General features: G+C 54.3%; 9 protein-coding genes across 9 annotated transcripts; 6 read left to right on the top strand and 3 right to left on the bottom strand.

The window, feature by feature from the left end:
* Nucleotides 1-76: 76 nt before the first annotated feature.
* On the top strand, nt 77-981 carry W97_02430 (uncharacterized protein; the record flags this gene model as incomplete). The annotated part of the gene is made up of 2 exons (XM_007780330.1): nt 77-108; nt 192-981. 2 exons carry the CDS (start codon nt 77-79, stop codon nt 979-981), a joined length of 822 nt encoding a protein of 273 aa, XP_007778520.1.
* A 918-nt stretch (nt 982-1,899) lies between these two features.
* Nucleotides 1,900-2,469, top strand: W97_02429 (uncharacterized protein; the record flags this gene model as incomplete). The annotated part of the gene is made up of 2 exons (XM_007780329.1): nt 1,900-1,927; nt 2,198-2,469. 2 exons carry the CDS (start codon nt 1,900-1,902, stop codon nt 2,467-2,469), a joined length of 300 nt encoding a protein of 99 aa, XP_007778519.1.
* A 248-nt stretch (nt 2,470-2,717) lies between these two features.
* W97_02428 (uncharacterized protein) lies at nt 2,718-4,799 on the bottom strand (the record flags this gene model as incomplete). The annotated part of the gene is made up of 4 exons (XM_007780328.1): nt 2,718-3,142; nt 3,200-4,308; nt 4,371-4,447; nt 4,506-4,799. The coding sequence occupies 4 exons, from the start codon at nt 4,797-4,799 to the stop codon at nt 2,718-2,720; spliced, it is 1,905 nt and encodes a 634-aa protein (XP_007778518.1).
* A 1,218-nt stretch (nt 4,800-6,017) lies between these two features.
* On the top strand, nt 6,018-6,962 carry W97_02427 (uncharacterized protein; the record flags this gene model as incomplete). Its single annotated transcript, XM_007780327.1, has 1 exon — nt 6,018-6,962. One exon carries the CDS (start codon nt 6,018-6,020, stop codon nt 6,960-6,962), a length of 945 nt encoding a protein of 314 aa, XP_007778517.1.
* A 2,879-nt stretch (nt 6,963-9,841) lies between these two features.
* Nucleotides 9,842-11,574, top strand: W97_02426 (uncharacterized protein; the record flags this gene model as incomplete). The annotated part of the gene is made up of 5 exons (XM_007780326.1): nt 9,842-10,104; nt 10,213-10,423; nt 10,485-10,549; nt 10,629-11,217; nt 11,311-11,574. The coding sequence occupies 5 exons, from the start codon at nt 9,842-9,844 to the stop codon at nt 11,572-11,574; spliced, it is 1,392 nt and encodes a 463-aa protein (XP_007778516.1).
* A 776-nt stretch (nt 11,575-12,350) lies between these two features.
* Nucleotides 12,351-13,229, bottom strand: W97_02425 (uncharacterized protein; the record flags this gene model as incomplete). The annotated part of the gene is made up of 1 exon (XM_007780325.1): nt 12,351-13,229. The coding sequence occupies one exon, from the start codon at nt 13,227-13,229 to the stop codon at nt 12,351-12,353; it is 879 nt and encodes a 292-aa protein (XP_007778515.1).
* Nucleotides 13,230-15,006: 1,777 nt separating this feature from the next.
* Nucleotides 15,007-16,127, bottom strand: W97_02424 (CMGC/CDK/CDK5 protein kinase; the record flags this gene model as incomplete). The annotated part of the gene is made up of 2 exons (XM_007780324.1): nt 15,007-16,002; nt 16,062-16,127. The coding sequence occupies 2 exons, from the start codon at nt 16,125-16,127 to the stop codon at nt 15,007-15,009; spliced, it is 1,062 nt and encodes a 353-aa protein (XP_007778514.1).
* Nucleotides 16,128-17,708: 1,581 nt separating this feature from the next.
* W97_02423 (uncharacterized protein) lies at nt 17,709-20,205 on the top strand (the record flags this gene model as incomplete). Its single annotated transcript, XM_007780323.1, has 3 exons — nt 17,709-18,424; nt 18,561-18,799; nt 18,962-20,205. The coding sequence occupies 3 exons, from the start codon at nt 17,709-17,711 to the stop codon at nt 20,203-20,205; spliced, it is 2,199 nt and encodes a 732-aa protein (XP_007778513.1).
* Nucleotides 20,206-21,197: 992 nt separating this feature from the next.
* W97_02422 (uncharacterized protein) lies at nt 21,198-24,735 on the top strand (the record flags this gene model as incomplete). Its single annotated transcript, XM_007780322.1, has 4 exons — nt 21,198-21,355; nt 21,419-23,624; nt 23,709-24,132; nt 24,236-24,735. The coding sequence occupies 4 exons, from the start codon at nt 21,198-21,200 to the stop codon at nt 24,733-24,735; spliced, it is 3,288 nt and encodes a 1,095-aa protein (XP_007778512.1).
* Between the last annotated feature and the right edge of the window lie 505 nt (nt 24,736-25,240).

The following is a 25,240-nucleotide window of genomic DNA, read 5'->3' as shown; positions in this document are numbered from 1 at the left end:
AAGATGGCTGAGAAGAGGGGGAGGAAAGACCTGCTAGGAATCAGGACACTAGACGGCGCGGGACACGGCGCGGGACATGGCGCGGGAAACGGCACGGCGTCCGGCACTGTCAGCCCGAGAAGCCGCAGCTTGGTCGACACGAATAGGAGGAAGAATTCCCAGCCGGGCTCAGAACAACACTCGCCTACCAGTGGCGCAACGCCGCGGGCCCCAGCGCTACCAAATCCCACGCACATTTCCCTGTCAAATTCAGACTCCCGACGATCCTCTCTAGGGCCCTCAAGACGCGGGTCAGAGCAGGCCGCGATCCGCAACACCGAGAACGCCGTACAACAAGAGCGTCGAGGTAGCAACGACCCAATCGCGTCAGCAAACCTAACCACCATCCTCATCCACCAACAAGCGAAGCAGCAGAAAAACGCCCAGCTCCCCGCCACGCAAGAGAGGCGACACTCTGTCTCGCCAGCGCGCAAGCCGGAGCTCGGCCTCGACACGCCCTCTGACGACAGGACGTCGGACCAGCCCTCAAAGGCAGATAGCCTCCACCTCGCGTCCGCCGTCAACGGCTCCCTCGAAACCCCGCCACTGTCATCCCAATCTGACATCCCGCGCCAGGGCGTCGTGAACACTGACGAGGAGCAGGATGCCAGCTGCTGCGCCACCAACCCCGCTGGCGACCGCAGGAAGTCAGAGAAGCGGAGCACGTGGCGACGGAAGGAGAAAGAAGCGGCTGTCGCGGAGAAGAGCCCAGTGACCAGTCTGACGCCTGTCGCGTCGAGGAGCTCGAGCACGCCAAATGTGAATACGCATACGCGGACGGTACTGGAAAGGACGACGAGCGAGGGGAAGGAGGGGGATGGAAGGGGAAGCAAGTTTGGGTTTAGGTTCTGGAGACGAAAATTTAGGGGCGAGGAGAGGGAGGGGAGTCCTGTGCAAGAGGCTCAGCAGAGGGAGAGAGCGGAGGAGGGGACGGTTTCATAATCAAGTAGGTGGAGAGGCTGATTGCGAAGAGGTGCTCGAAAGAAGTGGGAAGGGGTTTGTGTTGCCACCGTATGATGGCGGAGAGTCGTGTCATGAAGGCCAGGGCAGGGGCGGGTGAAGATGAAGAGGAGTGACCGTCGCAGTTTGCATGAAATCACTGGGCGGGTATGGCGGCTCATACGAGGGCCGCACCGACTTACGAAGAGACGTTTACCGGGCGCATGACGGATTTCTAGCGCATCAACATCATCACCATCGGACGAGGATTTTCGGACTTCTTAAAGATTACGCTTTCATCTCCTTTGTCTCGTTCTAAAGCCGGTTGACCGGGATCGCCTTGTTACGATCTACGCATGTCTCTCTACTCTCGCATGTCTTTCTGGTCGTTCTACTCTGCAGCTTCTTCCACGTGGGCGGAGATTCTTTTTTCCAGCGACGGTTTTGAATTTCGACATGTCGCTATGGTGGAGGCGTGTTGGGCCTTTTGTCTTCACGCGAGGGCAGTGGTTTGTACCGAGTAAGTCTGAGGTGTACTACTTGTGGCTGCGCGATTTTGCTGTCGAGTCTTGAGGTTACAGGAGAGTTTCCTGTCTTGTTAGCAAGACGAGAGAGGGGTAAAAACGTAGCCTAAAATAGCGGAGAGAAGGCCATTCTGGCTGGCTTCCTCGTGCATGACCAAGCATTCTGGTTATTTTATTCAGTCTCATGTGCATCCGATGCGGTGACACTTTTCGATCTCAGGATGCCTTGGCTCAGGAGCGGATTTGATCGGCTAGTCAGGGTCATGTCAGCTCTTGGCCCAGGTCGGCTCAATTGTATGCACTGATTCGCTAGGAGACACCAACTGGACCCTGACGAACTCTCATAGGGTTATGCTGAGCATCAGCTGAGAGGACTTCGCGATCGTGCGCGACATCAATGCCCCAGACTATAAGAAATATTGAAGGTATGTGGTGCTGCAGTCGTATGTCAGGTATCCTCAAAGCCGAAGAACAGAACACCCATAACACACCAACACGATGCCGTCCGGAAGCTGTCTCTGCCAACAGCTCAAGTACGAGTTCACAGGCGAGCCCACCATGAAGGCATGAGCTTCCTATTCGCTTGCTTTCTCCAGTTACCAACCTGACCTGTCAGAAACAGGCACTCTGCCACTGCTTAACCTGCCAAAAAGTAACCGGTAGCGCCTTCTCCTCTAATCTCCTCGTTCCCGTAGACAAGTTCCACGTCACACAGGGTACGCCCAAAGAGGTGGACACAACGCACGAGAACGGCATGCGGATTACGCTTCATATCTGCCCCGAATGCGGCACGATGATTTACAAGGAGGGCGACTCGGATGACTTGAAGGGAATGGCTATCGTGCAAGCGGGCACACTCGACGAGGGATTACAGGGAGCAGGCCCGGATGCCGAGTTGTGGATTAAGCATCGGCCGGAGTGGTTGGGGGAGCTGAAGGGAGTTGGGCAGGCTATGGAGTTCCAGTGAGTGGCGATGGTTACAGGGTATGTGATGATTGCAACGGCTCTGCACGTTTTCAGGGGTCAGATCGTAAAAGATGACGCGGAATTCAAGTTGCAGTCGGAATATTTCAAATCATCGAACGGCATGATCTCGTATATAATTTCATCCAGCGCCCCTGAAAGCTTCTTCTTGTCTTCAGAGCATGTATCCAAGTCATCGACCGGGACCGAAACCGTGTACTGCCCTCTCTAACTCTATCCATCACCAATACTCTACGCTGCCACCTTAGCAAGAGGCGCATAATCGTAGTCCGCCTTGATGATATCCGCCGCCTTCTCCGCCACAGCATAGACCGAACTAACGATATTCCCGCTCACGTGGTTAGGGAACACGCTTGCATCCACGATCCTTAGCCCATCAACACCCTTGACTTTGAGCTTCGAGTCAACCACGTCGCCCATCGCGCAGGAGCCACAGGGGTGGTACTCTCCTATGACCCAATCTCTCACTGCCTCCTGGGCATCCTCGGCCTTCTGCAAGTCGAGTTCGGGCCGGGGGGTGGCGCGTCGACCGAGTTTGCCTTCTAGCGCTTTGGAATTGGCGACTTTGTCGAGGAATCTCATGCCAGCTGCTAGCACCGCCACATCTGCGGGATGCTGGAGATACGCTGGATCGATCGCAGGCGGCTGGGTGGGGTCTGTTCAGTATCAGCGATACACATCGCGGTTGTCGGTGTGGGCAAAGGAGCATATACCAGAACTAGTGATGTGTACCGAACCTCTGGACACGGGATACTGGAGACAAATGGCTAGTGTGATACCCATTGGCTTCGAAAGGTCCGCCGGCGGGAACAGCTTCGATTGATCCGCTACGCCTTCATCGAAACCAGCTGTTGCGGCTACCAGAACGAATTGCAGGTTGGCTGACTGCGGGTTTCGTATGTGGGCTATGACCTGCTCACGCTGCTTTCGCTGAAAGTCGGTCTGATCCGGTATCTCTTCAATGCTGCGGATGATATCCTCAACTTCACCCTCGGATAGAAAGAGTTTGCAACTGAAGAAGCCCTGGCTGCTCGAGATGCAGGTCAACGGCCCTCCGGCCTTTTCCATAAGCGTCTTTTGTGCATCGGCCATCACGTCAGGATTGTAAATAGCGTCGAGAGACATATTCCCAGGGGTAAGCTCATAACCAGCGACGGACAAGACGTGATCTTGGAAATTGTTTCCGACCTCTGGAAGGGCGATCTTGCATTGTATACCTGCAGCTTCCAACACATCGGGGTCTCCAATGCCCGAGAGTTCGAGTATTTGAGGTGAGAGCAAAGCTCCGCCAGAAACTATGACCTCTCGGTTGGCCTTGACGGTATGTTCTTCTCCACCATGCCTGAAACTGACACCCGTCGCGGTAGACCCTTCCAGGACGATACTAGTCGCCAGCGCTTCGCAAAGGACCTTGAGATTTGGCCGGGCCTTGTTTGGTTCAAAGTACCCTCTCGCCGCATAACTCCTCTTGCCGCGATTTGGACCGGTCCTACAAACACTTCCCAGCGTGTTGAAGAACCCGATGTGGTCGCCGCTCCAAGGATCCACGGGCTTGTTCGTCATGCCAGTGGCCTCGTCACATGCTTTGATGATATCGTCCTCGATGGGCAGCCTCCAGTCGTTGAAGCTGGTACGTACTGGCCCTGATGTACCGTGGTTCTCCCCCACAGTGGGCATCGTTGAACGATTGGTGATTGATTCATCAATGGGCTCGAGCGTTTGGTGCTTCTGCATATATTGTTTCATGCCTTTAGATGACCAGCTCGGATCGTCCACCAGGGTGGCCCAGTCGTCGTAGTCAGCATTCGAGCCGCGGACGTACCTGATTGAGTTTGAGGCGTCGGCCTAGTAAACACCTGAAGCAAGAGGTAGAACCTCACTCACATCATGTAGTTGATACCACTGGAGCCCCCGAGCAGCTTTCCTCGCGGCATATGATGTACCTTACCTTTGTTCGCATCCTGGAAACCCCGTGAGTACACAGAGCATCTGAGAGGTAGTACACGGAAAGATACTGACCTGGGGAGTCGTGGACATCATCCAGTCGTACTCCGGATTCCCAAGCGTCTGCAGGAACATGGCAGGGGTGTCGACGTAAGGGTCATTAAGCCGATTCTTGCCAGCTTCAATCACTCCCACGGTTGTGTCCGGGTTCTCTGTAAGGCGAGCGGCGAGGGTCAAGCCTGCTGTGCCACCTCCAATGATCAAGAAGTCGTAAGTTCTGGCAAGGAACTCCTCAACTGTGCTGGCAATTGCGGAAGGATGTCCATCAGTGCCATTGGCTCCATAGTCGCCGTTTGTCTCACCGTTCATGGCTAGGAATTGTTTTTCTGAGCTCTAAGGGACGCGTAGGGCAACGTGGGGCAACGTGGTGTTTTCGACAGGATATCTGAAATCTAAGGACATTTTTCTAGCGGAAAGGCCTTTGCTAAAGTATTCGAGCTCGCCAGTTCCCCGCAGGGCTGATGTCTAGTTGGGGTTAACCGTGTACCACACCGTTCCCCTAGGCCAAGGTGCCAGCTGCATGAGGTGTTGTGCATGCTACAAGTTATTGGTCTGTCAGCTTACTTGGTGGCTGGATGGCTGAATGGCTGGGTCATCAGATGCGGTGCAGCGAAGCATGCTAACTCCTTCGCGTCTTTCGCTCGAAGTCCTCGATGCACCAATAACTCTAGCCAAGACTTAACCCTGAGCTGCCCCACGGCAGAGTTGATGCGGCGCTCTCAATGGGCCTATTGCGGCAAAGCGAGGCCTGTTCCTAGCGCTTATGGCTTGGTCCATGGGCCAGAATGTGATTCTCCGCGCCTGTGTCTCTTAGCTTGATCGATACAGCGCCAGCCTGGCAAAAGTTTGACCAAGTACCGTCAGTAGGACTCTCTAGGCGGCGGAAACAGAACACAATTTCAGCTGCTGGCGTCCGAATTCGGGCTCGATCTCTCCGCCTCCTCGACGACAACCGTCGACACCTCCGGTAACACAACCATGCTCTTGCGATTTCTGTCACATCGGAGCCTGGTTAAAGCCCGGGCCGATGTGACAGAAATCGCAAGAGCATGACTACAGTATGTGGTCACGATGTAGGTTAGTCGCTATACAAGAAACTCGACAGCGTGTGTATAGCCATAGGCTGGTCACTTCAGACGCCTAAGAACTGTCCGATGACCATCCTTGCAAAGATTATTTGCCCCTAGCTCAGATCCAGAAGTACACTGTTCCAGCGGATGGGCTCAAGGCCGGCAGCATCGGCTCAGCCCATGAGGATCTTGGATTGTACCAGTCGAAGTCTCTGTCTGACCAAATCTCATCGCTCCTTGGATGGCTCACTTCGTATTCCTTCACCGTCTATACAATCATCGATGTTCAGCGGAGTCGTCCTTTCCGGCCCGGTCACAGCTGTCAATGCAGATGCATAGGGTGCTTACGTAGGTTGTCATGTAAACTCGTACTCTTCCTTTTCCATATAACGCATCACCTCCGCCTTCCGGCTGGCACCGAATCCACGATCACAAGCTCCAAATTCTACCATGAACGATGTCGTTTCGCGCTGCACTGCATACCGCTCTGCTCGCGTTAGTGCTGGCATCGCTGCTTCAAGCACAGGTTTTCAACGTCCCCGTGTCGGAATGGGGACCTGAGGATGAGATCGGCGCTGCCAACCGGCTCACGCCGCAGAAAGTGCTGGATGCCTCTAAGCTCATCACCACCGGCAAAACCTACCGACTCGGTATCCCGATTGATAGCTCGACACCGGCGTTCCCACCGCGGTCAATGACCATTACAATCGTGATGCCTAATCAAGAGGGGGGCGAGACCCTCAGCGAAAGCCTGGGGAGCTACGTCGACGACCTCTATAACGGCTGGCTCGGCATTGGCACGCAGCTCGACAGCCTTGCTCATTTCGGCTTCAACCGCACGTTCTACAACCGTCGCGAGGCAAGGGACTTCGTCGAGGTCACTGGCGTTACGAAAATGGGTATTGAGAAGATTCCACCTATTGTCACGCGTGGCGTGTTGCTCGACATGGCCAAGCAAAAAGGCAAGACGCAGTTGGTTGAGGGTGAAATTATCAGCAGTGATGATATCGAGGCCGCACAGCAGGCCCAGGGCGTCAAGATCGAGGAAGGAGATGTGGTGGTATTGCACACCGGCTGGCTACCGATGCTCTACACAAACGGGACGCGCTTCGCCACGGGATGGCCCGGCATTGATGTCGGCGCGGCCGAGTACCTGGCGGGCCTTAAAGTCGTCGCTGTCGGTGCCGACACCATGGGCGTGGAGGTCGCGCCGCCGCCCAATATCACACGTCTTTTTGAAAGCCACCAGGTGCTGCTGACCGCCAACGGCATTTACATCCTGGAGACCCTCGATACCCGTGAGCTGATCAAGGACGGCGTCAAGGAGTTTCTGTTCGTCCTCGGCCAGCCTTTGATTACTGGCACCGTCCAAGCCATCATCAATCCCGTGGCCATTTGTTAGCGGCGGCATCGCCCGAATTCCCGTCCCAGCAAGGAGAGAGGTTAGCAGTGAAGGGAAGTCCCGTCGATCCTGACAGCGGTACAGGACATCGGGTTGCCAACTCTCGGCATCCACAAAGTCTAGTGCCCCTCACCTCTTCTGTCCATCAGCACTTGGCATACGTCTAATTCTATATCCTTTTGGTGTAACTAACGCGTTTCAAACCTACAACGTCTCTTTCACCTAGTCCTAGAAGAACCGTAAAATTTTGAGTTATTTTCCCAATGATTATCTAATGTTACGAGTGTCTTACTAGGAGCTGTATCACCTGGGCTATCCGCGGCGTATGTCGTAGAAAGCCACCACCTTCTCGAATTGTTGAGCCTGTCGCTGACCACCGGCTGCATCAAATTCGGAGCCGAAAGCCATTAGCAAAAGCTTCTGCTTACTCTCACACTTCTGCCGCTTGTTCGGCGCGGTTCAGCGGTGGATGCAACCAATGATGCTTTCGGAGACGTCCCTCAGATCGATATGCAGGTCCAGGTAATGGCTGCGGCTGAATGGCCCCTGTCGTACTTCCTTTGGTTGCCTTATACATAACATAATCTGCCTCGTTCGTGCGGCCCACTATGGCAGCACACTCTAGGGGCAGTTCAAGCCTACAGCATTGTCCCTGAATACCTGCGTTGATTGGGCATATCGAGGTTTGCCGAGTTCATCGAATACGTTGTGATCTATCGTCTGATGAATTTCGTATTCATGGGTTTGCATTGAAGGACAGGATGATGCATTTGGCCGCAATGCGGATACTAGAGTTCAGCTGCGCGCCTCACTCTATTAGAAGGTGTAGCCAAACCCGCGCTGCTCAAGCTGTATGCCGTGTCTGTAATCAATACACTCCAGGCCCCCCAGCAAACTCGAGGCTACCTGAGTTCACAGCATTCGGTGCCTACAAGAAGCACTGCTTCCGTACAAACCTTCCTATCTTCATACGCATCCGGGCTCTGATCAATACTTGTCAAACACATCCGGCCCTGCAATTTGGTCGCCAGTATTTGCGTGAGATTCGGACAGGTGGCGGTGAGTCCTTTGCCAACTCCGCCAGCGGCGAGATCTTTGCCTGGTCACGGATTCTGGATCAGGTTGAGGCGCTTTGTGTGGTCAACGGTCATGGCAATAGGGCCTCGAGCGCCGATGTTATCATCGATGGGGGGCTCAACGCGAGTGCAGAAGTCACGTTACAAGTCGTTTGTAATTCTGCCGAAGCTGCTGGAGCCCCGGGCCCGCCCCGTAGGGTGGGCGGCTTGTTGAATGTCCAACATCGAGGGGGGCGTGCACACGTCGAGATCAGGGACCTGCCGCCGTCTGAGGTGCTGGTCTTGATCAACCACCCTTAGCTGGCTGCCAAAGGCGAGTGTCAGTGTTCATGCTTTGGAGTATGGATAGGAGGTCGTAGGGAGCGACAAAAGGGCCCAATTTCGGTCGTGTGCTTGGGAATGGGAATGGTGTGCGAAAAAAGTGACTATTTCAGCTGTTGAAGTGCCCTCTGTGAACGAATTGGTAGTTCGTGAGCTCAAGTATATGCAATGAAGTGGCTCTTGATTGAAACCAACGACGTCTTGATACTGGACGTGGCTCGTTTCGATATAGCTGAATAGATCGATGAATCAGCGGGCGCACAATACAGCAAGTGGGATATACCTTCACTCTCGCTCGTCTTCGTGTAATAAGAGAGACTGAATACCTCAATGAAAAACAACCTTGACAACATGGGGGTAGCGCCTGAGTATGGCGCGAAGAACTCGCGCGGGCCGGAAAGTAGTAAGGGCAGGGTAGCTCCTTGATAGACATCGTTACTGTTCACAAGGAACGTCCTCGTTGGAAACCAAGCATAACTTTAACCTTACCTGGTTTGTTGGAGATTCTGGGGAAAAGGGGTGAACGGTGGTTTGGCAGGTGTCAACCGTTGGCCGAAGCACAACAGCGGCGCCACAGCCGCAGCAAATCTCGCCATGCGACACGTCCGTTTTGCGACTCAACCACCACAATGACCGTTTTGTGCCCCTTTCCGCTCCCGCTGCGCGTGTTTCTGGGGGTTTCTGGACGGGTCGCTGCGGGTCACACTGTTCGCTTGTAGGTCTTGCGCAAGTGTAGACAGCGCGATGGCGCCCAAGTCTTCCATCGCTTCGATCCTGCCATTTCTGTATACGGGTCGTTTGTTTCACGCTTCCGTCATAGGAATAGTTTCACCGAGGCGTCGCTTCTTTCGTCTTGATCCTCATGATCAGCAGGTGCGCTTCGCTGTCGCCGAGGACGCCTCCCTCAGCAGTAGTTATGTTGCTGTCGTACGACGCGGTTGGCCGTGTCTAGCCTGGCGTCAACCGCGTCCTAATCTTGACCTGCAGGTACTCTTCTGTCCTTCCGCTTCCTCCGGTAGGTCGTCATAATGAGACCGTTTCTCCGAGGGTCTTGTAGATGTCGCACGTCTTTCTTGCATCATTGACTTCAAGCGTCGCCCTGTACATATCTTCTTATTCAGAGAACCTATTACTGCTGCGGGCCTGAACCACTAGTATCGATCCTGTTCCATCTGAACCGCCAAACAGGCGTGTAGCACGATCTTTCTGAAGAGAGACACTTCTGCTCCTGTACCGCATCTACTGTGCTTGTTTACTCTCATCTTGGCTCGCCGCCTCTGTCTCCACAGTCTTCCGCTCCAGCTGGTCCCCACGCGCTCTGAAAAGAGTTGAACACTCTTGGTTGGAGAGACGCTCTCACGTCGTCGCCCGCCCTCCAAACTGCTACCGACATGCCGAGGATTTTATGTTGATAGTTCAAGACTTCCAGCCACAACGTCACAGGGCATCGCGAGCCGCGAGCATCACTAAAAAACGATCGGGATGCCCTTCGACCCATCAAGCAGCCATGGAACCGCAATCGAGACCGTGGAGCGAGCCATGTCCATCCTTTCGATACTCGGCACCAACTTCATTCTTGGCACATTCGTAGCCTTCCCGGCTTTCCGAAAACCCATCAACAGACTCATCCTCTACGCGGCTATCGGCAATGCGCTTACAAACGTTGCGACCCTTATATCGGTTTCGGGGATACGGTATGGAGAAGGCAGCGCGCTGTGTGAATTCCAAGGTTTCTTGATCCAGTGGTGAGTACAGCTTCGTGAGGGGGTCTATCTCGCCGAACGCCATGACGTGTTCGTGTTGGTACTGGTATTACGCTTCGAGGGTTGTGCTAATCGTCTCCATCTTGGCAGGTTCATGCCCGCAGACTCTTTATGGACACTGTGTATGGCTTTCAACGTCTATCTTACATTCTTCAAGGGCCGCAATGCAACAGATCTCCGCAGGCTGGAGAAGTGGTACTTTTTGTTCTGCTATGGCTTCCCGCTTCCTCCGCCAATAATATACCTCGTTCTGGACTACACCAAGAACAGACATGGTCCCCGAATTTATGGTCCGGCAACGGTGAGTGTTTATCGCAATGCTCAACAAGTACACTCTCTAGAGGTGCTAATAACCATGATAGCTATGGTGCTGGGTCTCCACTAAATGGGACTGGATGCGCCTGACATTTTTCTACGGCCCTGTCTGGTAGGTCTTCCAGGAGCACAAGTGTGCACCTGAATTTGGTGTCGGGCTAGTTTTGAACACTGAGCTGACCATGAGGCAGGGTCGTCATAATATTAACCCTGTCGATATACGTTGCAACAGGCAGAGTTATCTTCAAGAGACGCGCGCAGCTTCGTGCCTTTACCAAAGAGCACCCCCACGCTCCCGCACCAACTATCGAGAACCCATTCGCATTAACGGATCTTTCAACCGTTACCAAGACCACTAAGATCGAAGTGACAACCGAAGTCATCGAACTAGCTCCCGAAGCCTGCAGCAGCCCATTGCCATTCCGACCTGAGTCGCGGAGCTCGTATTCAAGCGCAAGACCACTCAGCTCTGCTAGCACATCGGCTGCACCAGCGCCAAACCACAATTACTCAAGATCATGGGGCCAGCTTGACCCAGAGAGGTGGGCTTGCTCGGCGATCATTACTGCCGAGACACCTCGGTCCCATAAGCACCGCACAACCATGGAGCCCGAAAGTCCCGCCACGAGCGGAGAAATCGTGGGTGATGAAGAGGCAGCACCAGCGCGGAAGTCCTTCTCGCACACCATCCGACGAAGGGTAGCGAACCAGGGAAACGAGGCTGCGTGGGCGTATGCGAAGGTCGCGATGCTGATGTTCATTGCGCTTGTTGTCGTCTGGGTATGACCACCCTCCGGACCTTCTGCCCTTCATCATTTTCTTGACATCGACGCCCTTGTCTCTATCAGCAGACATCTGACTGACATCAAATAGGTTCCCTCCACAATCAACCGCGTATACTCGTTGGTTCATGAGCATAAACCGCGCTTCGCACTCAATATCATTGCTGCTGCAGTGTTACCGCTTCAGGGCTTCTGGAACGCCATGATCTACATCGCGACATCCTGGCCGCAGTGCAAAGCCGCCTGGCGTCAAGTCTTTTCATCAAAAGACGCTCGAAAAGACAGTCGCGCTTCGTCATACACACTGCGAGGAGAACATCGGCTTCGTTCTCCTTCGTCCGCCGACTTGCCTTAACGCTGTTGCGGCGGCAGGGACCTGTGCTTCAGGAGAATGAGCACGAGATTCGTACGTCGGTCCAGATGTGGTTATGAATGCGAAAAGAACTCAAAGGATTGCCATGCGACAGCGTACAGCAACACTGGTACAGAAGTAATTTTTTCATGATACCCGGCCGCGGCTTGCCTATCAGGCAGGGGATGCAATGGTCAGAGTGGTGTTAGCTCTACGAACGGGAGTCTGGGTATGGTTTCTTATTGAAGTCACGTGTGTGTCGTCCCTTGTTGTCAGCGTGTCGAATTTCGGACGTGCTGTGGCGGATAAGGAGTGTGCATAATTCTTAATGACACCGAGGGCAGTCAGCAGATGATGTTCTGAATCAAGTAATGCAGAGAACAGATTCGATCTCTTGAATCTTCATTCTTCTTTTCCAGTCCCTTGACTGACCGCAGTCTTTTCCATCGCCATTTTCGGCTCATCTTGAAGTGGCACACGTATCTAGCACTTGGTTACAGTGGTTTCTCTATCGTTCGTAAAGCCTGTTCCGATGCAACATGATGAAGGACTCAACAGCATGAACGACGCCATAACGATGCTACGGCTCCCCGGCTGCCTTTGCGACGGAGAACATGAAAGAAAGTCTAATGCAGTCACCATCGAACCAACGCCGAACCACAATCTGCGTTCCAGTCAGCTCTATGCGAGAAAAGAAGTCCTCCAAGCTCTGGACACCAGCGCGCGAAAGTGTGTGCATTAGGAGATGGCGTTGCAACAACTCCCACAGATTGCGGTGGCTAAAACCATAACTCCGTAAGCAGCATATTGACCCAGGCCCATTCCTGCAAGAACGGGTCCAGGATCTTGTCGACCCAGACACTCCAGTCGTCTCTCCATCCACCGCACGCAAACAGCGCCCGCGAATACTCCCAGTAGCTGAGATACCAGCCGGCAGATTCCCAGTCAATGATCACAGGTTCGTACTCGCATTCTTCTTGCTCACTCTCACCGGAGCGGGGCACTTCCCGCACCATCACATTCTTCCGCTGGAAATCGCCATGTGTAAATACGGGAGGGTGACCGCGCAGGACACTTGGGAACGCCCGTCGATAGAAATTCGCTTTCTTTTGGGGAAGGTTGTTGAAGATGTACTTCTCGATCATGGCGTCGTTGAGCTCTGCTTCTGTTGAGAATGGACCGGAGATCGTATCGACTGTGTCACGAGTCCAGAAGACGTTGTCTAGCAGCGGACGCTTGCCGACGCTGCAGTAGCCGCCTGGCGATGGAAGCTTTCGCAGCTCCGAGAAATTTGCGCGGAGTCTAGTGGCGATGAAGTCTTTCTGCGTTTGGCTCAGGGAAGGCCATGCGATGTCGAGGTTTTTGCCGGCTATTCGCTCCATGACAATGTAGGCCTTTTTGTTTGAGGGATCTTTGCAGAGAGCGTAAATGCGTGGTACAGGCACAGCTGTCACTTGTCCAAGGAAGAGCATAATCTCCCCTTCCATCAACTCGACTGCTCGACCGTATTTGACGATGTAGTATTGACCGACCCCCACAACCTTGCGGCCAGTTTGTTCGACCAGAACATCTTGAGAACTCTCAATTTCGTCTAAAGTCGGCAGACCGGCTGGAAGTGTCGCAGCATCCACGTAGTATGGCAAAGATATTGAAGCCATGGTACTACTGCCTCTTACACACTCAAAACCCTTTCGCCTGCTGGCGGTGATACAAGGCAACTTAATGATAACTGCCCAAGCGGGACAGACCAACGGCAAACGGGCGTCAAAGTAGGCGCTGCTGTGCCGCATGAAAGGCTAGAAGCGTTGTTACAGCGTCTCGCGCGGCAAGGGCGAAGATGCCTACTTTTTGTGATAGACCGCTTTCTACGTATGTGTTGTCCGCGACCAAACGAGGTACCCGGGTGACAGAAACCGTCAGACTCTAGAATCGCCAAACCGATAACCCACTGTCATATTTTCCACTGCCGGTGCCATCAGTCTTCCAGGTATAGATTCTGACTGCAACATGCTCACAAGAGTTCTAACGTCTCTCTACGCTTACGTCCGATAAGTTGCTGCTATTCTGTGTTCATTGAGCATCAGACCACTGGTAGACCTAGTGTTACGTTTGGGCTCTGGCAGTTCTTATCACCGCGTGCGACTATCAATTATGATAAGTTTCTATGTTCCTAAAGCTTGATGATTTCCGCCATTCTGGTGCAAGGGTATTGGCGCCACGACGCTTGAGGGTGAGCAGCTTGAGTGAGGACCAAGATACTCAACATACAACGCCGCGGTGCTGGCTGATGGAGGGCGATGCCAGTTTGGAAGGCGATTACCTTCTATAGCACAACACACAAGTACTGTAGGTAGACTATCCCGCCATGTGGATGAACCCAAACACGTCACCTTCATCAGAAACGAGGATAGCGCAGATAAGAGTCGGTCCAGGTAGCCAAGAAGCGGTAGCTCATGTGGTGAGTACTGAATAGTCACCATCCAGGTCTCAACATTATGCATTGCACAGAACACGGATCATTGACTTCTCTCCATCTGTCTGAGCATACACAAGCTCATCTAGACCCATCTTCCACGCTCCCAGAGATAGCATCATCCAAACCACGCAGCCTACCAGAAATGAAATTAACTTTGTCGCGCCTCAGCCTTTACCCCAACCAGTGCAAATGAAAAACTAAGAGGAAGCACAAGCCCGCGAAACGCAAACCACAGGCGCAGAGAACGCCACCACTGACAAAAAGAGAGCACTTGACAGTCATCGGAAACGGAAAGGTGGCCACGAGAGTACCACAGCTATGCAGCAAGGAACCCTCAGCGCTCAGATCGAAATGGATCGGATTCTTCAGCTGCTCTGCTCCTCCAGCGGATCAATACCATCGATGTATTCAATAATATTATACTCAGGCGAGTCATCGGCCTCATGAACAGAACCATTCCGGACTGTAAGCTGCCGGTGTTCAGTCTCGGATTCCGGCGACAGAATGAGCTGGAAACGACGAGCGTGAGGGTCCGGCGAACATTCCATTGGCGAATCCGCACAACGTTGTGGTTGGTGCATCTCCCATCGAGGAAGGTTGAGGATGTGCTGAGCCCAAGGGAACTTTGCTGGCTGACTAGGGAAGAACGGCAGCGCGGCTGGAGTGAAAGCATGTGGAGAAGTTGAGACGTGCGCCGGATAGCTCAGGAAATCTATTTCTGTGTTCTCATCGACGATGGGAGTGTCGATCCGCAGAGGCGGAGGCATGCTCGGAGATTCGGGAAATTCAAGAAAAGTAGGCGTTGCCGAAGTAGTCGACGAAGATTGGAGTGGCACTAGAGGAGCTCGGGTCTTCCGTTAGCAGTTAGCGAGAGCCGAGTAGGTAATATGGTGTTCGTGAGGGCGGCATGTATAGATACAGGAACAGGCAGAATAAGATGCTCTCCGCCCAGGAGACGGTTAGTATGCACCTTGCGCCATCGATGTCCCGTAGGAAGCTCCCGCCGGCCCAGGCCCCTGTTGCATGACCTGCTGGTTCAGGCCCTGCTGTCCCATCTGTTGCGCGACAACCTGTTGCTGGATGCCGCCGTATCGCTGGTGAATCTCCGCAAACCACGGATGTCGGAGCGCCTGCTCGGCAGATATGCGCATCTCCGGGCGGAGCTGCAACATGCCGGACAGCAAGCTCAGGCCCACTTGATCGATCATCGGCAGCAGGATCTGCAGGTCCTGCGTCGCATACACCTGCCATCCTTGCCGGTACTCAGGGAAGCTGCTGATTCCAGGCCAGCTCCGCTCGCTCGGAGTACCCATCAGTCGGAAGATCTTCTGTAGTTGGTCCTCATTGGTAGTGCCCGGGAAAAGCGGACGCCCCGTGTACATCTCCGCCATGATGCACCCTGCGCTCCAGATGTCGATGGAGGTGTTGTAGGTGCGCGATCCGAGCAGTACGTCTGGCGCGCGGTACCAGAGCGTGACGACTTCGTTGGAGAAGGTGTTAACAGGAATGCCGAAGGCGCGGGCAAGGCCGAAATCAGCGAGCTTGAGCTGGCCTTTGGTGTTGATCAGGAGGTTCTGGGGTTTCAGATCCCGGTGCAGGACTCTGTTGTCGTGGCAGAAAGCAATGCCGCGCAGCAGCTGATACATGAAACTCTTAATGGTGTCCGGTGGCAGGCCGCCGGCGCCTCTGCTGCGTCCACCATGCGAGTCATAGCCAGGTGGCAGTGGCTGGCTGTCCATGTACTTCTTCAGATCTTTGTCCATGTATTCGAATACGAGCATCAGCTTATTCTCGGTGTGGATGACATCGTGGAGGGAGACGATGTTCTCGTGCTTCAGCTCTTTCATCAGACTGATCTCGCGGATGGCGGTACTAGGTGTGCCTTCTTCGCTGTCGAGGTGGATCTCCTTGAGCGCAACGAATTCGCCGGTCTGCCGGTTGCGGCCCTTGAATACCTGTTATCCAGATTAGCACACTCGCTGAACAGACAAACGGAGTGGATCCCAGAGCGCACAGTAGCATAGGTGCCCTCTCCCAGCTTCTCCAGCTGCTGGAATGAACTCGGATGTCTCTTGTCCATGGTGGCGACCCTTTCTCGACTCCCACCCAAGTTCTTGATGCTGATGCTGGAGTCTGTCCTGTTCTCTAGTGATAGGGTCCCGACGTGCGTAGGTTTGAGGATTGTTGGAGGCGGTCGCCGAGTGTGTTTGGGGTCCCAGAGTATGGCACTCGCGGTAGTCAGGCGCGACGCTATGGCTAGAGGTGAGGGAGGTGCAGTCGACGGGCGTGATGCGCTGCTAGGAGGAGCGGATACAGAGGTGGAAGCCGTTTTGGCGGTCGAGTGCTCCGTATTAAGGAGACTCGCAGGACACAGGGACAGAGGCGTCTACGGGCGGTTCGAGTTATTTCGGGCAGCGGGCGGGTACTTGAATGTATCTACTACGTACTTTAAATCCCAGTGTAGGCGGCTTTGTGTGGAGCGGCTCACGGGGAAGTGAAGTGCGGGCGGCTGTGTCCACCAATCAAAAGCCCGTCTTGAAACCCTTGAATTCAGATCTCAAGCGCCGGGTGACAGTACAACAGTCACCATTCACAGCAACAGGTAATCATTGAAAGCAAATAGTTGAAGTGTACCGCTAAAGAGCCGCATTGATGGCCGCCGGATATCTACAGGCTTGCCTTTACTTGGGATTCTTTGGGCCTGCGGGTTCCTATCCACTCATTCGGAAAGCTGAGATTGCCTTCACATCAGATGACTTCTCGCAGAGGCTAAACCCGCGGTGCTATCTTGGTCGACAGAAACATAAACCGCCTAATGCGAGAAGGCTGGCAGCAGTCGAAACCAAAGCTCAAGGCATGTGCGCTTCCTGTCCGCGCTGAGAGACTCCGTTGGTGCATAGTAGAGATGGAGGACATTCCAGCAAACGCAATGAAGCATCGCGCCGGTAACACGCGAGAGAGCATCTCGCTAGCTGGTAAAGATCCTGAATTACAGAGGCAGGAAGTTGCTGCCTTGCTGTCATTTCATGTCCTCATATTCCGTTCAGAGTCTTCCCTTCTGCTCACAGTCATCTCGGTGATATTACGATACCGCTTCCTTGGTTAGGCTTCAGAGTAGATTGACCAACAGTCGGATAGTACGAGAAGTCGGTCAGATGCAGAGTGGACCATGGTTATCACTGCAAAGCTGCAGTTCGTGATATCAGGACTGAGAGCTGCCGCAAGCGGAAGCGGACTGTGACCATTCCGGCCATTCTTAGTGACGCAGGCTACAGCATTAGAGCGGTGATTTTCAGTTGTGAAGCATCTTGTAGTGTTGCATGAGTCAAAACGGCCAGTTCAGAGGAAAGTCATTGCTACCGTGGAAGGCAGGTAAATTGTGCAGAAGAGATCGGAGGAGCTTGATGACAGCATTAGCAAACGTTGACAGGATCATCGACATGCGTAGGGATGTTCGTTCAGCCAGAGCTTTTGCTGGTGTCGTTGTGCAGTGCGACTACAACTGGCAGTCGCAGCTTCCACACAGCTGCCGCGACCATAACAACGCCATGACAAGTCAACGCCGGAAAGAGCTTTTGCGCCATCGGGCCAAACTTCCTCCTGTGCTTCGCTTTCCGCCATGTATCCTTTCCCCAGGTATTACCACACTCCTTAGGCACCCATGTCGAACATACCTTTTCGGAAGATCTTACCCAAGCCCATGAGGTCTAGCGACCCGCAAAGACTGCAGCGCCTCAATCATGTCCGAGGCGACACGCCACCACCTGGAGACACCTCAGACTCCGACGAGCCAGGACTCTCTGGAGCCCCAACACTGCACCGGAGCAGACCCCGAAACGCTCGAAGAGGGGATGACGATGGTCGAGGGGACACGCCAGCGCTTGCAAAGAAATGTCGTCGCTATGAGCCTGCAGCACCAAAAAACTCTGCGTCGACCGTCGAAGGGCCGTATGGGCCCTCGAAGCTGCGCCAAGACATAGGACCACGGCTGTTTGCAAGCGACTACCGTCCTGTACCTGTTAGGAGGATTAACCCCCGCCAAAATTTCTACCGAAAATCCGAGGAGGATCCCGATTTACGGATAGCTGTTCTAGACTACGAACACGAGAAACATGCATATGCAGAGATTGAGAGGGAGTTAACAGAGGAAGAGGAGCAAATGAACTGGCTTATCACTGAAGGAATAGCGATTCCTGTCGATGATGGCGATGAAGACGAACCGCCAGAGGGAGCGATAAGTCCCTCCCTGTTGGAAGCCAGCGGCCTGCCTCCGCTCCAACGCCTTCCATCCCACGAAGATTCATCGCCGTCGTACGAGGAGGGATCACATGCGCCAAACGACGAGCCAGCGGAGTCTATTGTGCCCCGTTTGATAGTGTGAGTACATAGAAGAAATCTTGTGCTGGAGTTTCAGGCAGAGCTCCTGGCGCCTTAGCTCCCAAGAGAGATGAACAACGCTCCGCGGATGGCAGTGAAAACGGACCTGGTTGCGTTGCGCTGACTCCACATCTAGCACCCCACCCACACCACGGCCCGCGTACGCAACTATGCTCAGCCTGCCAGCTCTTGAGGAGCAACCACCGGCGGAAGAGGTGGCCGCAGGGTCTGGCGAGAGCTCAGGCAGCATGAGTCCTACCAGTCTTCTCGTTCCGCCGCGTAGATCCGTACGGTCAGCGCGGTCTAAACCGGTTGAGGCGTCCCAACCAAATGTTGGGTACCATTTGCCCGGACAGTTTCTTCCACTGCATATTAGTAAGTCTAGTACGGGTGCTAGACGGAGTCACTACGTCCGACGACGAGGCGGTGGCCTTGTTTTTGTTTCTACGCCTCGATTATTCGCCCGGTCGTGGTCGTTTTCTGCTGCTGCTTATGACTGCACACACTTTCAATGGCAAGCACTGACAGTGGGAACAGTACCAGAGAGGTATGAGCCCATAGATGCGCACGAAAAGCTCTATAGATCTCGCCGAAGATGCTGGCGTGAGGAACGGGGCCATCCCGGGTTCAAACCCATTCCGGACCCTGTACCATATGAAGGCGCGCCTAAAACGTATACCACCTTCTGGCCCTCCAACTACGAGCTGGATGTTCTCTATCAGCATGAAGACCAAGTGCCAAACTATAGAGGAGCCTCGGACGGTCGTGTGCAGTTGCGACTTTTTGAGACCAAGTTGTTCAACATCCAAGTCCGGCTGAATGACGCCAAGTATGACCATGACAAGGCGGTCAGGAGAGTGGTGAAGGCGTACAAATTCGCGAGGCTGAACGGATACCCCACTAGAATCTGGGACGTTCTGGATTGGCAAGCCACGAACTCCAGTGGAGAAATCGTCCGGAGGAACGCGCGGGAGCTCCGGCATGAGTGGTCTGCAACAGCTGCATGGCTGCGGAAACCGATCGAGGACGCCGAACTTGTTTTAGATAGATTGATCGGAATAGCGGACACGTTTGCGGATTTCGACGACGACGACTACGCCAACCTTGCGGATAGAGCTCGTTTCCAGTACATGGTGTGGATGGACCGGCTTACGCTGCAAGCGCTAGCAGCAACCGATGGCCGCTACACCGGGAATCGGCCCGATGTCAAATGCCGTATCTGGGATTGCTACAACCCAGCCATGTGCAGAGACGTGCACAGCCAGGTCCTGACCCTCAAACTTTTCACGGGCTATGCTCTATCAATGCACCACCACAACAATTTGGGAGAAATACAGGATGACCCTCGACTGGGACCTAGCGGGCTGGACATTTACAGACACACTCTGAATTACACGCCGGGTGACTGCATCGATAGCTTGCGCTTGATCGCGAGTCGGACAGCGGGAACTTCACAAGCCGCCCAGATCTTTCCGCAAGTCGGCGGGAGTGCCTGGCAGCCATCTCTGGCCATCGAGAATAGCACGCCGTTGGAAGCGAACCCAAGTGGCTCACGAGCAGATCGTCCGACTGGGAAAGAACGTCATCAGGAGGCTAGATCAACCTCGCGATCAGATGAATCTGAGGAGGCTGCGGAGCTTATGTTACTCACTGCTGACCAGAACATCGATTCTAAATCTGATCAGAACCGCAAGGACAGTTTCGAAGATACGGATGAGGAAGACGAGTATTTACCTGAGTCACGCGGATCGTTCAAGAATGCTAGGATTATTTGCGAGTGAGGGTCAGACCATCGCTGCGTATCTCTAGACAGTCTATCGTTCATTCTAGACTGTAGAGTTGATCCGAGTGGATAGAATTGACTCGTAAGCCGTACAAGTCCAAGGTACGGAATATAAAGGGTTTGCGGTGTGAAAAGCTGTTCATGGGCTGTTGAATGACTGCGTTGATGGTTTTGAAAGCTTCTGAAATGATTGGAGAGTACTAGATTAAGGAAACACAAGCCGCGTCCAGGAGGGCCTTCAAACGACCGACCAGGCTCCATCCTGAGAGAAGCTTCTGCATCTCTCCGGGACATCCTCTAGTGGAAGACGTATATCTTTGAGCTCAATTATGTTTGATAAACCGAAGCAAGCAAAGGAAGAGGCAAGTTCGAAATTAACATGAGTCAGGTCTGGCAAAGGAGAAGAACAAGTACCTACTCTACCGTGCCACGAAGAACCATTCTATGAAGCTTGGCCCTTGTCGGGTTGACGCTGCGCTGGCTCACGTGTTGTTCTCTCAACAGGCCGTCGTGCCTCTATCAAACACAGTCTTTCCTCTGGCAAAGTCGTCAATAGCCTGTGATGACAAGAGTTCTTAACAGATGAGGTTGAAAGCGGTCGGAGATGGTTGATGCCGACACTCAGATGTCCAAGCTTCTGGCGGGGTGGAAGTGGGAACTGCGGTGAGCTTTCCACCACCAAGCTCCGAGGATGACATAGACCTACCATACAGCCTCAAACTTCGTCCTGCCTACCAAGCGGTTGTGGCTCTTCTCAGGGACATCACTGTACTCTCTTACCTTTCGAGCCGCTATGCAATCTGTGTCCTCCTCACAACCTCGTGGAAAGCATCTTTGGAGCCCGCCAGACTGACCATCGAACCGTGGATCTTACAAACTACATTAAGTAGCTTTATATCCTGGTCTAAGAAAAACCGCATTCATCCCGGCAGCATCAGTTCATACGAACCTGCTTGAGCATCTTCAGTTTCTCGAAGGAAGCTTTTCAGTATGAAATACAGCCTGTACGACCGCTTGTACAAGCGGGAGCTTGGAAGCCAGACAGTCTACTCCAAAGTGCCCGGCATTTACGGAGACAGGCAATGGATCAAAGATCTGGACATTATCAACGAACTCGATGGGCACTCAGGCTGTGTCAACGCACTGAGGTCAGCCTTTATCTCACCCTAGCCCTTCTCACTTAGGTCATTATGCTGAATTCGATGCTACAGCTGGTCCAAGTCAGGCCGTCTCCTTGCCTCTGGTTCTGATGACCAGCACGTTAACATTCACTCTTACCTGCCTGATTCGTCGACCTCCCAATTTACTCTGACGACGGCCATCGCCACTGGGCACAGGCAGAACATCTTCTCCGTGAAGTTTATGCCACATTCGAACGACCGTATCATTGTCTCGGCCGCTGGGGATGGCGAAGTGAGGATCTTTGACATTGAGTACTCCGGGCGATCGAGTGTGCCATCGTCCATGTCCAACTTGGGCTCAGGAAGGAGACGGAACATCATCTACAACGGCGTACGCTACCTCAGCGAAGGGGACACGAACGCGAAGGTGTACCGGTCACACAGCGACAGAGTCAAGAGGATAGTCACAGAATCTTCGCCATACTTCTTCTTGACATGCTCGGAAGATGGCGAGGTACGACAATGGGACATCCGCCAGCCATCATCAGCTTACCCAGCACCACGAGACATCCGTGGGAGCTATGAGTCGAACGAGGACAACGTTCCGCCTCCGTTGATATCTTACAAGCGGTACCACCTTGACCTGAACACTATCTCCTGCTCTCCCAGCCAGCCTCACTACATTGCCCTCGGCGGCGCACACATGCACTGCTTCCTACACGACCGCCGGATGCTCGGCCGGGACCGACTAAGAGAGTCAGGAAGACCGATCTCCATGTCTGGCAGCTTCTCTGAACACGACAACGAACTCATGGGCCAAGCCACGCAATGCGTCCGCAAGTTTGCACCGGACGGACAACGGCGCATGCGGCGGACCGACAACGGACACATCACAGCCTGCAAGATCAGCGATGCTAATCCCAACGAGATGGTCGTCAGCTGGTCCGGCGAGTGGATCTACAGCTTCGATCTCATCCGCAGTCCCGACGCGAGCGAGCAGCAGTCCGAGTCAGCTGCTCGGAGTTCCAGTGACCGCAAAGCCAAAGTCAAGGAGTCAAAAGTTCGCAAGAGAAAACGCGCCAAAACCGCCGAATCAGCCACCTCGCAAGAAGCTGCCGACCGCTCTAGTTCCCGAGCTCGAACTTCAAGCTCTGCCGCCGCTGAAGGCACCACCCCTATGGCGCTGATGGTCCAGTACGAGAATGGACAGAGCGAAGAGATCCCTATCGAGCCGGCGCGGCCCAGAAGTCCCATCTCCGAAGCTCGCGAAGCCGTTCTCCCCGAAGCGCAGCGCCAGAGCTTCCGCATCGCCAAAGCATCGGTCAAGCTACGGAAACACATGTTCACACTCGGCGCGAAGAAAGATTTAACAGATGCCGACCCGACAGGCCACGCAACATCCTTTACCAGCGTGCTAGGCTTCGCCGCAAGTATTCTGCCTGAGATGGACGAGATATCCCGCACCTGGCGCTACCCCGTGAATCCTTCTCCCCTCGATACAACCTTCCAGCGCACCCTCCGCGCCAACCGCTGCTCAAGCCGGCGCTTCGTTCAGGCAGCAGGCGCACTCGCCAGACTCCTGCGCGGCAAGCTCCGAACGGCCGGCGGCACGAGTCCAGCCCTTGCACTGTTCAGCCAGATTACGCCTGCTCCGAGCGAGCTACCTGAGATCCCGCGACACGAGCACTTTGGATACGACTTCCTCAAGGCAATACTCCTGTGGCTAGACAGCGGCGTCGGCGCTCTGCTAGAGGGGTTCACGCGGCCGCCCACCGTGCCGCCCGGGCATCCACGGTTTCCGGTGCCTGATGACGCGGGCATCGAGGCGGTTGATGAGGTGCTGATACCGTATCTCCTGCGGCTGGCGGACGAGAAGTCGATCATGAACGTGGACGCAAGCAGGTTTGAGGTCGATGAGAATCGACGGCTGTTTGCGAGCGAGAAGGCGGCTGTTGTGGCGTTTGCGCAGGCGGTCAAGATTCCCTTCGCGGATTTGTCGAGCGCGGTTGTTAGGGCGGAGGACGCAGGTGGGGACGTGCATGCGAGTGCGCAGGATCGGAAGGCGGCGCTGCGGTATTGGGCGTTTAAGGTTGGGAGGGGAGTGCTGATGAATGCGGGACAAGGGGTGGATTTCGCGTTTGTGGATCGTGCGTTTGGGGGGCTGGGTACGACTGATGGGGGGATCGAAGAGGAAGAGGGAGCGTTGAGAATGAGATTCGAGGACGTGGGTGGGGAAGAAGAGGAGGCGGTGAGGAGTGCGAGGGTTGTGCGGCGGAGTGAAGAGAGCGGCTCATCGGTCGCCGATGCCGCAACCCCTACAGCCGGCACAGAAGCGGCGAGACAACCGACAGTCGAGGAAGCAGAGGACGACGATGCGGAGATGGAGGACGTGGTTCTCCCGCTCAGCGAAGTCTCCGAGATCATCTCCGCCAATACCGACGACGTTGACGACGAAGGCCAAGATAACGACGTAGATGTCGACGGCCACGAAGCGGAGGAATCAGAAGAAGAGGAGCAAGAGTCAGACACGGAAGAAGACGATGCCCGCTATGTCTGGCGCAGCGCGTTTGAACGACGCCGCCTCCGCGAAGGCGTCGAGCTCGACGTGCCCTGCTCGCCGCACACGAGAGTATACAAAGGGCACTGCAACGTCAAAACTGTCAAGGACGTGAATTTCTACGGCCTGAACGATGAATACGTTGTCAGTGGCAGCGATAGCGGACACCTGTTCATCTGGGACAAGAAGACGAGCCAGCTGCTTAACATCCTCGAAGGGGACGGCGAGGTGGTCAATGTTGTTCAAGGTTTGTCTCTCCTTCCTCTTTCCATCCTCTATTCTCTTTTCGCAAACCGGACGATTCCCTTTTCCTCGTTCGCACAACCTCGCTAATCACTCCTTGCTGGCAGGCCACCCCTACGAACCCCTTCTCGCAGTCTCAGGCATTGACCACACGATCAAGATCTTCAGCCCCGACGCCCGCGCCCGGCGCGATGCCATCCGGGGTATTGGCGTCAGCGCCGCGGACGCCTCCACCTTCTCCTCCCTCGGCTTTGGGCGCTCACGAATGCGTCGGCGGGCTGCTCCCACCTCAGCCGGCGCCAGCGCCGCCACTACAGCCGAATCCCACGGCCAAGATGCCGGTGCGGATGAAGCTGAAAGCTCTGACGACGAGCGCGCACAGGCGCCCAACGGGCTCCCGAGCCGAAGAAGGATGCATCAAGAATATCAGATCACGAGTCAGAACGATGTTGATCGGAGGGGCGGGAACAGGGATGCGTTTATCACGAGGAGTATGCTTGCGCAGTTGGCGGCGAGGATCCAGGCGAGGCAGATGGCAGGGGAAGGGGGAGGAGAGGGGGAGGAGGGGACGTTGGTGATTGAGGGGGAGGATTGTACGGTGATGTAGGTGGCTGTGGTCAGGAGAAGCAGTGTGGAAGGATAGGAGGGCTAGAATGGTGGATTCCAGGTTGTGAGCATCTCGGGGGAATTAGTATGACAAGATGATGGAGGTAACGGATCTCAGGCGATGGCACCGGCACCGGAACGAAGGATGGGCGCTGCGATGTTGCTTAAGATAACCCCCAGTTTAGTCATTCGGCAGTTGTATCGACGAAAATGCCTAAACCGCGCATTTCCCTTGCTGTTTGCATCACATTGCCATCTTGGTCGAAACATTGTCTCAGGAGGGGCTGTAGTATACCTATGTCCACCCGCTTCTGAGAACACAAAGGGCGAGCGTCTTTTTGGATGCAATTCTCCAAAACCAAGATATCGTACTGCGCACAAAAGAACCGTTGCATCCCGGATTCTGCTACCAAAGCTTTGAGAGTATTCGCTGCGTATCACAGGGTTTCGATTTCAATTCGAATGCCCTGAATACCCAAGTTCCAAAAGACATGTCCTCAAGACAT

This window comes from Coniosporium apollinis (assembly GCF_000281105.1).
Source record: "Coniosporium apollinis CBS 100218 chromosome Unknown supercont1.9, whole genome shotgun sequence".
In the NCBI taxonomy this organism is placed as follows: Eukaryota; Fungi; Ascomycota; class Dothideomycetes; genus Coniosporium; species Coniosporium apollinis.
This window is presented reverse-complemented; position numbering and strand designations above follow the sequence as displayed.